Raw genomic sequence first — 14,914 nt, forward strand, 5'->3', positions numbered from 1 at the left:
CAAAGATCTAATCCCTCAGAAAAATGCTGAATAAGCTATTTTAACATTCCTCTGCACATTAACGACTAACAGGAAACAACCTATTCACCATAACCTGCTGACTGGGAAATTTGTTCTGTGTGGAATCGTGGCCTGGTTCTTGTCTATTTATTTGCTTTCACATAGACATAGAGTCACAGAGTGATACAGCACGGAAACAGGCCCTTCTGCCCAACTTGCCCACACCAACCACCATGTCCCAGCTACACTAACCCCACCTGCCTGCGTTTGGTCCATATCCCTCCAAACCTGTCCTATCCATGTACCTGTCTAACTGTTTCTTAAACGTTGGGATAGTCCCAGCCTCAATTACCTCCTCTGGCAGCTTGTTCCATACACCCACCACCCTCTGTGTGAAAAAGTTACCCCTCGGATTCCTATTAAATCTTTTCCCCTTCACCTTGAACCTATGTCCTCTGGTCCTCGATTAACCTACTCTGGGCAAGAGATTCTGTGCATCTACCCGATCTATTCTTCTCATAGTGGTGACATTTACGAAAGAATGCAATCAATCGACTACATTTTATAAAGCACTTATTAAATCATTAATTTGTCACTGGAAGTCTTCTTGTGAAACTGTTACACATCCATTTGCACAACTATAAGATGCAAAGCTAGACTGGAGGAAGCTGCCCAGGTGCATTGGGGACATCTAGCATTAAGCTGCAGATAGACACAAAATGCTGGAGTAACTCAGCAGGTCAGGCAGCATCTCTGGAGAGATGGAATGGGTGACGTTTCGGGTTGAAACCCTTCTTCAGACATAATTTCCTAACATTAAGCTGTAGTGTGCCGAACAAATAGTTGCAGTTGTGACATTAACCCCATCAGACAATATGTGTGTCCATCATACATATCCAACTCCAATTACTATGCTAAAGAACAAGAAACAAGCTCCTGGATAGCTCAGTCAGTGGAGCATCAAACTAAAAATCTGAGGGTCCAGGATTCAAGGTCCTGTTCAGGTGTTGCCTTTATCTCTAGGCCAGCGCGGTGGCGCAGCGGTAGAGTTGCTGCCTCACAGCTCCAGAGACCCGGGTACCATCCTGACTAAGGGTGCTGTCTGTACGGAGTTTGTACGTTTTCCCCGTGACCTGCGTGGGTTTTCTCTGGGTGCTCCGGTTTCCTCGCACACTCCAAAGACGTACAGGGTTTGTAGGTTAATTATCTTGGTGTAAATGTAAAATTGTCCCTAATGTGTGTAGGGTAGTGTTAATGTGTGGAGATCGCTGGTCGGCATGGACTTGGTGGGCCGAAGGGCCTGTTTCTGCGCTGTATCTCTAAACTAAACTACACAAAATTAAGCAAGCCTTCAAGAACAGAGGACATAGGTTTAAGGTGAGGGGGGAAAAGATTTAAAAGGAACCTGAGGGGTAACTTTTTCACACAAAGGATGGTGGGTGTATGGAACAGGCTGCCGTAGGAGCCAGTTGAGGCAGGGACTATGCCAACGTTTAAGAAATATTTAGACAGGTACATAGATAGGACAGGTTTGGAGGGATATGGGCCAAACGCAGGGAGGTGGGACTAGTGTAGATGGGGCATGTTGGTCGGTCTGGGCAAGTTGGGCCGAAGGGCCTGTGTAGATGGGGCATGTTGTTCGGTCTGGGCAAGGGCCTGTTTTCAAGCTGTATCACTCGTAAGCAAAAGTCTAAACATTGAATACAAATGCCAGACAAACCAAGGAAGGGGAGGAATGAAGAACATCGATGATGCAGCAAACAAGAGGAAATAAAGGCCAGAGACGAGAAGAAATGATCCCAATTATTCACATCAGGGACACGTCCAAACACTCCAGAGCAACAAAGGTACCAATGACATATGGCCACCGATGTAATGAGCACACTAAGCAAATGTCCCTCTGGTATTATATGCAATGCTTGCTGTAAATCCGCTGGGAAATTCAATGTGAGCATCTATTACAGCAAGGATCAAACACTTTGAGGCAGGTCAACCCACAAAGGAAGCAAAGCAAAGCCGCCAGGTTCCATTTATCTCAGTGAACGTGACTGAAGTGTACCATTTGCATGCATGACAAGACCACAAGACACAGGTGTGAGGTGCAGGCACCACTCTCTACTTAAGACGGACACAAAAAGCTGGAGTAACTCAGCGGGTCAGGCAGCATCTCTGAAGAGAAGGAATGGGTGACGTCTCGGGTCATAGAAACATAGCAAATAGGTGCAGGAAGAGGCCATTTGGCCCCTCGAGCCAACACCGCCATTCAATGTGATCATGGCTGATCATCCACAATCAGTACCCCGTGCCTGCCTTCTCCCCATATCAACTTGATTCCACTAGCCTCTAGAGCTCTATTTAACTCTCTTTTAAATTCATGAGACTCTTCTTCAGACTGAGAGTCAGGGGAAAAAGAAATGAGAGTGCTGTCTGTACGGAGTTTGCACGTTCTCCCCGTGACCTGCGTGGGTTTTCACCGGGTGCTCCGGATTCCTCCCACACTCCAAAGACGTGCAGGTTTATAGATTAATTGGCTTCTATAAATTGTCCCAAGTGTGTGTAGGATAGTGCTAGTGTACGGGGTGATTGCTGGGCAGCGCGGACTCGGTAGGCCGAAGGATCTGTTTCCACACTGCATCTCCAAAGTAAAGTCCAAAGTAAATAATAATCTAATACAGAAAGCCCTGGATAGAGTGACAGTGAAGAGGATGTATCCACTAATGCGAGAGGGCACAGCCTCAGAATAAAACGATGCACCTTTAGCATGGAGATGAGGAGGAATATCTTTAGCCAGAGGCTGGTGAATCGGTCAAATTCATTGCCACAGACGGCTGTACAGGCTAAGTCATTGGGTAGTCTTAAAGTGGAGATTGACAGGTTCTTGATTAGTAAGGGTGTCAAAGGTTATGGGGGAAAGGTAGGAGAACGGGGCGGTAGAGTTACTTCCTTACAGCGCCAGAGACCGGGGTTCGATCCTGACTACGGGCGCCGTCTGTACGGAGTTTGTACGTTCTCCCCATGACCTGCGTGGGTTTTCTCCGAGATCTTCGGTTTCCTCCCACACTCCAAAGACGTACAGGTTTGTAGGTTAATTTGCTTGGTATAAATGTAAATTGTCCCTAGTGTGTGTAGGATAATGTTAGTTGTGGGGATCGCTGGTCGGTGCGGACTCGGTGGGCCGAAGGGCTGTTTCCCCGCTGTACCTAAATGTGGTTGAGTGGAAAGATAGATCAGCCATGATTGAATGGCAGAGTAGACTCGATGGGCTGAACGGCCAAACTCCGCTCCTATGTCTCATTTGGAAACTAACCAAAGAGTCTACACAATGTGTGTCTATACTGGGGAATACAAGTAGGCATCTGGGAAGGTCAGCCAGTTATTGAGCTCAGCGTGAATGCAGGTAGAGTGTGGGTAGATTCTGCTGGCTGTGTTGCCAAGGCAACATTCCGTACAAATTTAACTCTTCGTCCCAGATATTAAAGTAAAGCAAAACTGTTACCGTTTAGTTTAACGTGGAATCTGGCAAAAAAAATTAAGCTATTTCGACCAATGTAGAAAATTCGGAAATTAATTAAAAATTCTGAATGAGATTTAGTTTGATATTCATCATAGAAACATAGAAAATAGGTGCAGGAGTAGGCCATTCGGCCCTTCGAGCCTGCACCGCCATTCAATATGATCATGGCTGATCATCCAACTCAGTATCCCGTACCTGCCTTCTCTCCATACCCCCTGATCCCTTTAGCCACAAGGGCCACATCTAACTCCCTCTTAAATATAGCCAATGAACTGGCCTCAACTCCCTTCTGTGGCAGAGAATTCCACAGACTCACCACTCTCTGTGTGAAGAAATGTTTTCTCATCTCGGTCCTAAAAGACTTCCCCCTTATCCTTAAGCTGTGACCCCTGGTTCTGGACTTCCCCAACATCGGGAACAATCTTCCCGCATCTAGCCTCTCCAACCCCTTAAGAATTTTATATGTTTCCATAAGATCCCCACTCAGTCTTCTAAATTCCAGCGAGTACAAGCCTAGTCTATCCAGTCTAGTATAAGCCTAGAATCATCTCAAAGGTGATTCTGATGGTTGGTTTGGTTTAGTTTAATTTATAGTCACGTGTACCGAGGTACAGTGAAAAGCTTTTGTTGCGTGCTATCCAGTCAGCGGAAAGAATCCAAAGACGTACAGGTATGTAGGTTAATTGGCTGGGTAAATGTAAAAATTGTCCCTAGTGGGTGTAGGATAGTGTTAATGTACGGGGATCGCTGGGCGGCACGGACTTGGAGGGCCGAAAAGGCCTGTTTCCGGCTGTATGTATATGATATGATATGATATAATGTACATGATTACAATCGAGCTATTTACAGTGTACAGATACATGAAAAGGGAATAACCTTTAGATTCATATAGATATATATATATTTGCAAAATTGGCCTTCACATTCTCTTCCATGGAATGACACAGTTGAGAAACAAACAGGGCGGCACGGTGGCGCAGCGGTAGAGTTGCTGCCTTACAGCGAATGCAGCGCTGGAGACCCAGGTTCGATCCCAACCACGGGCGCTGTCTGTACGGAGTTCGTACGTTCTCCCCGTGACCTGCGTGGGCTTTCTCCGGGAGCTCCGGTTTCCTCCCACACTCCAAAGATGCACAGGCATGTGGGTTAATTGGCTTGGTAAATGTTAAAAATGTCCCTAGTGTGTGTAGGATAGTGTTAATATGTGGGGATCGCTGGTCGACGCGGACCCGGTGGGCTGAAGGGCCTGTTTCCGCGCTGTATCTCTAAAACTAAAACTCCCATCCTCCAAATGTCCTGCCCCAATTTAGCACAAGACCAATGTCCAAGAAAATCACAGTCATTTTACACACTTAGAGTTACAGTTGAGTTTATTGTCACGTGTACCGAGGTACAGTGAAAAGCTTTTGTTGCGTGCTAACCAGTCAGCGGAAAGACAAAACATGGTTTCCAATCGAGCTGTCCACAGTGTACAGATACATGATAAAGGGAATAATGTTTAGTGCAAGGTAAAGCCAGGAAAGTCCGGTCAAGGATAGTCCGAGGGTCACCAATGAGGTGGATAGTAGTTCACCACTGCTCTCTGGTTGTGGTAGGATGGTTCAGTTGCCTGATAACAGCCGGGACAAAACTGTCATTGAATTACAAGCAACATTTTTGTTAGATGCAGATTCATTTAAATAAGATTCTTGGAAACTGAACCAGGTTTTCCATTCATGACTTAATTCAATCCATTTCACATTAATCCCTGACTAAAGGTTATTTTTGGTCAACATTCAGTTTAGTTTAGTTTAGAGATACAGCATGGAAACAGGCCCTTCGGCCCACCGGTTCCGCACCAACCAGCGATCCCCGCACATTAACGCTACCCTAAACACACGCTAGGGACAATTTTACATTTATACTAAACCAATTAACCTACAAACCTGCACGTCTTTGGAGTGTGGGAGGCAACCAGAGCACCCGGAGAAAACCCACGCAGGTCACGGGGAGAACGTACAAACTCCGCAGACAGCGCCCGATGTCGGGATCGAACCCGGGTCTCTGACGCTGTGAGGCAGCAACTCTACCGCTGCATAATGCATAATGCAACTGTTTCCACGGGAACTATGATAAATATTGTTTACTGCCCTTCAGTAATTACACGATGAACAAATCAAATGTTGCTGGAGCAATATTGATCTTTTTTTGCAACAATAGCCTTTATAACTCATTTTGTTCATGTTACATTTGTCTTCTGTGCTCACGAAACCTAAATCAATATCACAGCTGTCATCTTTCATGGCTTTGGCTATTTAAAATTGTTACTTTCCTTTTTTTTAATTTAATGTGCTTGTAGACTAATTAGGTACCAACTTGCCTCCACCATCAAGCCTGTGCACGAGTTCCCATTAACTTTGCATTTGCCAGAATAATTAGTTTATTTCTGTATGTCACTTGTTATGTGGCCTCCGTCTAACAAGGATCATTTATCGTCATGAGGTCATAAGTGATAGGAGCAGAATTAGGCCATTCGGCCCATCAAGTCTACACCGCCATTCAATCGTGGCTGATCTATTTCCCTCTCAACCCCATTCTCCTGCCTTCTCCCCATAACCCCTGACACCCGTACTAATCAAGGATCTATCCATCTCTGCCTTAAAAATATCCATTGACTTGGCCTCCACAGCCGTCGGTGGCAAAGAATTCCACAGATTCGCCACCTTCTGACTACAGAAATTTCTCCTCATCTCCTTCCTAAAAGAACGTCCTTTAATTCTGAGGCTGTGACTTCTGGTCCTAGACTCTCCCACTAGTGGAAACATCCTCTCCACATCCACACTATCCAAGCCTTTCACTATTCTGTATGTTTCAATGAGGTCCCCCTTCATTCTTCTAAACACCACTAATCAATAATCCATCTATCTCTGCCTTAGCCTTAAAATATCCATTGCCTTGGCCTCCACAGCCTTCTGTGGCAATGAATCCCACAGATTCACCTCCCTCTGACTAAAGGATGAATGCAAGGTAGACACAAAATGCTGGAGTAACTCAGCGGGTCACGCAGCATCTCGGGAGAGATGGAATGGGTGACGTTTCGGGTCAAGACCAACTCAGCAGGTCAGGCAGCATCTCAGGAGAGAAGGAATGGGTGACGTTTCGGGTCAAGACCAATTCAGCAGGTCAGGTAGCATCTCAGGAGAGAAGGGATGGGTGACGTTTCGGGTCAAGACCAACTCAGCAGGTCAGGCAGCATCTCAGGAGAGAAGGAATGGGTGACGTTTCGGGTCAAGACCAATTCAGCAGGTCAGGTAGCATCTCAGGAAGGGATGGGTGACGTTTCGGGTCAAGACCAACTCAGCAGGTCAGGCAGCATCTCAGGAGAGAAGGGATTGGTGACGTTTCGGGTCAAGACCAACTCAGCAGGTCAGGCAGCATCTCAGGAGAGAAGGGATGGGTGACGTTTCGGGTCGAGACCCATCTTCAGACCTTTCGGTCTGAAGAAGGGTCTCGACCCGAAACGTCACCCATTCCTTCTCTCCTGAGATGCTGCCTGACCCATTGAGCTACTCCAGCATTTTGTGTCTACCTTCATTTTAAACCAGCATCTGCAGTTTTTTCTTCCTAATGGAATAAATGCAGGAGGTTCGTGGGTGTAATATGCATATCCGTTGCGGCCTTACCTTTTCTATGACTTTGTCCACCTCAGTACCCGCTGGTGAGTAGAGTATTTTGGGGTTGGTAGTCATCAGATGCACCAGTAGTCCGAGGTTGCGTTGCTCCTTGCTGGTGAAGCCCAATGAGCTCATGTTTCCTTGCTTCAGTGCCTCAGGTTCTATCGTTCTGGACCAGAAAGAGAAAACCAAAATCACTGAGGCGATAATTAATGCATCGGAAAGTCAAAATACATTAATAATGTATTGTTCCCGTACTGACAGCCTGGAAAACCTGCGCCTCTTTGGAATGTGAGAGGAAACCGGAGCACCCGGAGAAAACCCACGCGGTCACGGGGAGAACGTACAAACTCCGTGCAGACAGCCCCCTTAGTTAGTAACTAAGAAAATAACTGGTACAAATCGAAGGTATATAATTCACAAAATGCTGGAGTAACTCAGCAGGTCAGGCAGCATCTCAGGAGAGAAGGAATGGGTGACGTTTCGGGTCGAGACCCTTCTTCAGACTGATGTCGGGGGGGGGGGGGACGACAAAGGAAGGATATAGGTGGAGACAGGAAGATAGAGGGAGATCTGGGAAGGGGGAGGGGAAGAGAGGGACAGAGGAACTATCTAAAGTTGGAGAGGTCGATGTTCATACCACTGGGTTGCAAGCTGCCCAAGTGAAATATGAGGTGCTGTTCCTCCAATTTCCAGTGGGCCTCACTATGGCACCCTTAGTTAGGATCGAATCCGAGTCTCAGGTGCTGTGAGGCAGCAACTCTACCGCTGTGTTTCTTGGAGGTTTGGTGTTACAGGGTCCAACCATGATGTTCTGGCGACTGGTTCTCTGGCACCTCCTTAAATTTGGACCAAATTACGAGAACGCAATTGAAATCCCCCCTATAAAATGTGGCGCTACTCCGGGCGAGGCGGCCAATCGCTAGCCCATCGGGACTTCCGCGGCCGATCAGCGGGTGGACCGCAAGAAATTGCAGCGAATTGTGGACGCAGCCCAGACCGTCACACAAACCAACCTCCCTCCCATTGACTCCATCTACACCTCACGCTGCCTCAGCAAGGCCAGCAGCATCATCAAGGACCAGTCTCATCCCAGCCACTCCCTCTTCTCCCCTCTCCCATCAGGCAAGAGGTGCAGAAGTGTGAAAACGCACACCTCCAGATTCAGGGACAGTTTCTTCCCAGCTGTTATCAGGCAACTGAACCATCCTACCACAACCAGAGAGCAGTGCTGAACTACTATCTACCTCATTGGTGACCCTCGGATTATCCTTGATCGGACTTTGCTGGCTTTACCTTGCCCTGAACGTTATTCCCTTATCATGTATCTGTACACAAAATGCTGGAGTAACTCAGCAGGTCAGGCAGCATCTCGGGAGAGAAGGAATGGGTGACGTTTCGGGTCGAGACCCTTCTACTTCTGAAGAAGGGTCTCGACCCGAAACGTCACCCATTCTTTCTCTCCCGAGATGCTGCCTGACCTGCTGAGTTACTCCAGCATTTTGTGAATAAATCGATTTGTACCAGCATCTGCAGTTATTTTCTTATACTATATGTATCTGTACACTGTGGACGGCTCGATTGTAATCATGTATTGTCTTTCCGCTGACTGGTTAGCATGCAACAAAAGCTTTTCACTGTACCTCGGTACACGTGACAATAAACTAAACTGAAACTAAAACTGATAATATCAATGGGTGACGTTTAGACAATAGACAATAGGTGCAGGAGGAGGCCATTCGGCCCTTCGAGCCAGCACCGCCATTCAATGTGATCATGGCTGATCATTCTCAATCAATACCCCGTTCCTGCCTTCTCCCCATACCCCCTGACTCCGCTATCCTTAAGAGCTTTATCTAGCTCTCTCTTGAATGCATCCATTGGACCTGCAGAAGGGTCTCGACCCGAAACATCACCCATTGGTCTGAAGAAGGGTCTCAACCCGAAACGTCACCCATTCCTTCTCTGCCGGGATGCTGCCTGACCCGCTGAGTTACTCCAGCATCTTCGGTTTAAACCAGCAGCTGCAGTTTTTTCCCCTACACTTTGAGCTTTTACCTGTTGTTGCCACAGAGGATTGGCTGCAGACCAGCCCAGAGTTGGACGAAGGCTGAGAACTGAGTGTGTGGGTTGTCCTTCTGGGTGTCTTCGCCTTCCTCTGAGGTGGCGTTGGCGTTGGCGGTGGTGAAGTTGCCGTTCCAACTGCTACTGTTGGCGGTGACCACCGCCGGGCTCTTCCCAGCGCACGCTCCTTTCGGCAGCAGTCTGGCCAGACTCGACAAGGCGTCCACGTCCTTCAGAATCTTCTCCACCTCAACCAGGTCCTCCAGCAGGGCCCGGAGATGGTGCTGGACCGCTGTGTGGTTGACCTCGTTCAACTTCAACTGTGCAGAAGGGAGAATGACAGTGATGTTACTCAACTACAACCCAGGGTCTTGCAGGTTCATCATTCCCCCCAGATCATGTATCTATACATTGTGAACAGCTCGATTGTAATCATGCAGGACAGCAGCATAATCAAGGACTGAAGAAGGGTCTCGACCCGAAACGTCGCCCATTCCTTCTCTCCAGAGATGCTGCCTGACCCGCTGAGTTACTCCAGCTTTTTGTGCCTACCTTCGGTTTAAACCAGCGTCTGCAGTTCCTTCCTACACATAATCAAGGACCAGTCTCACCCCGGCCACTCCCTCTTCTCCCCTCTCCCATCGGGCAAAAGGCACAGAAGTGTGAAAACGCACACCTCCAGATTCAGGGACAGTTTCTTCCCAGCTGTTATCAGGCAACTGAACCGTCCTACCACAACCAGAGAGCAGTGCTGAACTATTATCTAGCTCATTGGTGACCCTCAGACTATCCTTGATCGGACTTTGCTGGCTTTACCTTGCACTAAACATTAGTCCCATCATGTATCTGTACACTGTGAATGGCTCGATTGTATTAATGTATTGTCTTTCTGCTGAGTGGATAGCAGGCAACAAATAAACAACATGCACCTCGGTACACATGACACAAAACTAAACTAAACTAAACCAACCACAAGAATCACTTTTGAGATGATGAATATCAAGCTAAATCTCACCAGGAATTTCAAGCTAATTTCCAAATTCTCTACATCGGTTGAAAGAGCTTAATTGTTTTGCCAAATTTCTCGTTATATTAGATATAGTTTATTTTACTTTAGTTTAGCCATACAGCGCGCGAACAGGCCGCTCGGCCCACCGAGTCTGCACCAACCAGCGATCCCCACACACTAGCACTATCCTACATGCACTAGGGACAATTTTACAAAGCCAATTAACCTACAAACCTGCACGTCTTTGGAGTGTGGGAGGAAACCGAAGATCCCGGAGAAAACTCACGCGGGTCACGGGGAGAACGTACAAACTCCGTACAGACGGTGCCCGTAGTCAGGATGGAACCCGGGTCTCTGGCGCTGTGAGGCAGCAACTCTACCGCTGCACGGAGATGATGAATGTCAAGCTGAATCTCACTCAGAATTTCCAAATTCTCTACATCAGTTGAAATACATGAATTTTTGCCAAATTCCCACATTAGTCCTGAAACGTCTCCTAATCTTTTTCTCCAGAAATGCTGCCTGACCCGCTGAGTTTCTCCAGCATTTTGTGCCTATCTTCGTAATAACATTTCCAAGTTGAGTTACTACCTCCATACAATTCCAGATAGCGACAATGTAAATACGAGATTTCAACCTTACCCATCCATCCATGAATCAACTAAATTCATATTTCTTGCTCAGAGTCAAAGAAGAGTAGACAGTGGCAAAAAATGGCATTCCATTTGATCCATGTTAGATAAAATTGTGAAGAGGTTGAATCAATTCAGTTCAGTTTAGTTTATTGTTACGTGTACCGACCGAGGGCATGTGTAAAATCAAAATTAACTGTGAAAATATAAAGTACATGTAGAAGTACACGTATAAAATTATAGAAGGACTGGACAAGCTAGATGCAGGAAAAATGTTCCCAACGTTGGGGGAGTCTAGAACCAGGGGCCACAGTCTAAGAATAAAGGGGAGGCCATTTAAAACTGAGGCGAGAAGAAAACTTTTCACCCAGAGAGTTGTGAATTTGTGGAATTCTCTGCCACAGAGGGCGGTGGAGGCGAATTCACTGGATGAATTTAAAAGAGAGTTAGATAGAGCTCTAGGGGCTAGTGGAATCAAGGGATGTGGGGAGAAGTCAGGCACGGGTTACTGATTGTGGATGATCAGCCATGATCACAATGAATAGCGGTGCTGGCTCGAAGGGCCAAATGGCCTCCTCCTGCACCTATTTTCTATGTTTCTAAGTGTGCACGAAGTACTGCAGATGCTGGTTTACACGGAAGATGGACTCAAAATGTGGGATTAATTCAGCGGGACAGTCAGCATCTCTGGATAGAAGGAAGCTAAGGCTCTATACAGCGCTGGTCAGGCCACATTTGGAGTACTGTGAACAAATCTGGGCCCCGTATCTGAGGAAGGATGTGCTGGCTCTGGAGAGGGTCCAGAGGAGGTTTACAAGAATGATTCCAGTGTATGGAACGAGCTGCCAGAGGAGGTAGTTGAGGCTGGGACTATCCCAACGTTTAATAGACAATAGACAATAGGTGCAGGAGTAGGCCATTCAGCCCTTCGAGCCAGCACAGCCATTCAATGTAATCATGGCTGATCATTCTCAATCAGTACCCCGTTCCTGCCTTCTCCCCATACCCCCTGACTCCGCTATCCTTAAGAGCACTATCTAGCTCTCTCTTGAATGCATTCAGAGAATTGGCCTCCACTGCCTTCTGAGGCAGAGAATTCCACAGATTTACAACTCTCTGACTGAAAAAGTTTTTCCTCATCTCCGTTCCAAATGGCCTACCCCTTATTCTTAAACTGTGGCCCCTGGTTCTGGACTCCCCCAACATTGGGAACATGTTTCCTGCCTCTAACGTGTCCAACCCCTTAATAATCTTATATGTTTCGATAAGATCCCCTCTCATCCTTCTAAATTCCAGTGTATACAAGCCTAGTCGCTCCAGTCTTTCAACATATGACAGTCCTGCCATTCCGGGAATTAACCTAGTAAACCTACGCTGCACGCCCTCAATAGCAAGAATATCCTTCCTCAAATTTGAAGACCAAAACTGCACACAGTTTAAGAAACATTAAGACAGGTACATGGATAGGACAGGTTTGGAGGGATATGGGCCAACCGCAGGCAGGTGGGACTAGTGTAGCTGGGACATGTTGGCCAGTGTGGGCGAGTTGGGCCGAAGGGCCTGTTTCCACGCTGTATCACTCTATGACTCTGTGATTCTATGACTCGACTTGCAAAGGGCAATGCAAATGTTGGTAGATTCACATGAATTGCCCCCAAGCAAACATCTTATTCAGAGCAATGACGTTCCAAGGTGCTGGAACGCACTGCCCTACAAAAAACATGGAATGGGGAACAGAAGAATATGGAAAAGAGGAAAGATGTGGAAACGAGGAATTGTAGGTGCTGGTTAATGCACACAAGGGCATTAGGAGGTGCTTGAGAAATTGTAGATGATTGATAGCATTCTTTTTTAAATGCAACTACTATGTCTTTGACTCCATTGCCCTCTCCCTCACCACCAACCCTTCTCACATTCATGGATAGACACAGAGTGCTGGAGTAACTCAGCGGGTCAGGCAGCATCTGTGGAGAACATGGATAGGTGACGTTTCACAGAGTGCTGGAGTAACTCAGCGGGTCAGGCAGCATCTCTGGAGAACATGGACGGTGACATTTCATGTCAAGTCCAGACTGTGGTCTGTTCCTTAATAAAACGCTGGACATTACTCCGTGATTGAGCCACTCTGAATGCACAATGAATCAAACTTGTGTTACAAGCCCCTCAAGTAAATGTTCCCATCAATAAAACATTCTTCAAATGCCCAAAACCATTGTGTTCATTCACCGAATCGAACCCTGTCCTGTGCCCGTAAGCTTCGATGAAGTCCAGGGGCGAAGTCACGTAAAAAAGGAACCAAACATTGTACCTTTTTCCCCATAAATTATATTTTGATGGGACCTCACCTGCTCCACGATTTTCTGGACGTCCACCTGGCCTTTCAGTTCGTGGGCGAGTTGCTGGAAGTGTTGCTTCCGCACTCTGGCGCTGGCGTTACACACAACTCCTCGGTAATGGCTGAGCCGGGCCGTTTGAGATGCCGGGATGACCAGGACCTTCTGCAGGTCATCCTTACCCTCGTTACACGTCAACGATTCCAACACGTTGGGCACAAACAGAATATTCTGGGGAACAAATTCAAAGAAACACGATAAAGGGAATAGCGTTCATCGGGTTTGGTGTCCCTGGCGCGCGTATGAATGATGGGATGAATGCTTTGTTGTCACGTGCGACGGGTCACAGTGAAATTCTTTGCTAGCGTACCCAAGGTATGCAAATGGACGCCACATAAAGGGCGCTGACAAAGTTACAAATAAGCCCGGGACACAGGCCCCAGACGTGGGTCTGAGATGGTGTTAGTGCCAGTGTCCGCGGTAACCGCTGGTCTACACGTACTCAGTGGATCTCAGATACTCCACACTGTATCTCTGTTTACTTACATGGGGTACTTAATCGTTGTCACTATGCATGGCAATAATCACAGTAATGTCCGTGCAAAAAATGTATTTCATAGAAACATAGAAATAGGTGCAGGAGGAGGCCATTCGGCCCTTCGAGCCAGCATCGCCATTCAATGATATCATGGCTGATCATCCACAATCAGTAACCAGTGCCTGCCTTCGCCCCATATCCCTTGATTCCGCTAGCCCCTAGAGCTCTATCTAACAATAATAGTCCAGGTGGACCCATTGGGCCTAAACCTCACCTGTATTGGTGCAGCACCCCCCCCTCCCCCCTTACCCCCTCCCATTGCCCCCTTCCCCTCCCCCCCACTCCATCCCCCTCAACCCCCTTATCCTCCCTCCTTCCCCCCCCCCTCCCTAGGAGATAGATTTAAACTTTAAAATGTGAATAACTTTAAAAACATAACACCGATTTCAATGAAACTTCTTCCATTGGCACCAAAGGGACGACGGTGAGTGAGGTGGGCCTAAATTTGTCACGCTATCGTGTACCGTTTTGGCTGTAGTTCAGGAACAAACAAACAAACAAACATAGATGTCACTGTACCTTTGGTACACGTGGCAATAAAAGAACCATTGAACCATGGCACCGTGACATTACCTCCATCTCCCCAACAAGTCCCTGTGGATCATAGCCATCCGTGGAGTTACTGGATCCTGCCAAGCCAAGAGCCTGGGCCAGCAGTTGGACAAGTCTCTGTCGATTTGTCACTTTCCCCGGGTCACTGAGTGCCTGGTGAATAAGTCCTCCTTCCATCCTCCTCCATCCTCCCAGAAGATGCTCCTGAAACATGAAGATCCTCATCATTCCATCCAATCCGTATTCTTTACCCAAGTACTCCCACCAAGTCCGCGCCGATCAGCGATCCCCGCACACTAACACGAGCGGCACGGTGGCGAAGCGGTAGAGTTGCTGCCTTACAGCTAATGCAGCAGAGACACAGGTTCTATCCCGACTGTGGACGCTGTCTGTACGGAGTTTGTACGTTCTCCCCGTGACCTGCGTGGGTTTTCTCCGAGATCTTCGGTTTCCTCCCGCACTCCAAAGATGTACAAGTATGCAGGTTAATTGGCTTGGTAAATGTAAAACATGTCTCTAGTGTGTGTAGGATAGTGTTACTGTGCGGGGATCGCTGGTC

The 14,914-nt window shown here is 47.4% G+C and overlaps 1 protein-coding gene across 1 annotated transcript in view; it reads right to left on the bottom strand.

Annotated features, from left to right (window-relative positions):
• abca2 (ATP-binding cassette, sub-family A (ABC1), member 2) overlaps nt 1-14,914 on the bottom strand; it is a 215,080-nt gene that overhangs the window by 92,817 nt on the left and 107,349 nt on the right. The window contains exons 7-10 of the mRNA XM_078426040.1: nt 14,377-14,559; nt 13,218-13,436; nt 9,226-9,551; nt 7,177-7,336 (exon numbers count right to left, since the gene is read on the bottom strand). Coding sequence (XP_078282166.1) covers nt 7,177-7,336; nt 9,226-9,551; nt 13,218-13,436; nt 14,377-14,559 — 888 coding nt within the window. The remainder of the gene's footprint in view (nt 1-7,176; nt 7,337-9,225; nt 9,552-13,217; nt 13,437-14,376; nt 14,560-14,914) is intronic.

Source organism: Rhinoraja longicauda, chromosome 31 (assembly GCF_053455715.1).
Source record: "Rhinoraja longicauda isolate Sanriku21f chromosome 31, sRhiLon1.1, whole genome shotgun sequence".
Lineage (NCBI taxonomy): Eukaryota > Metazoa > Chordata > Chondrichthyes > Rajiformes > Arhynchobatidae > Rhinoraja > Rhinoraja longicauda.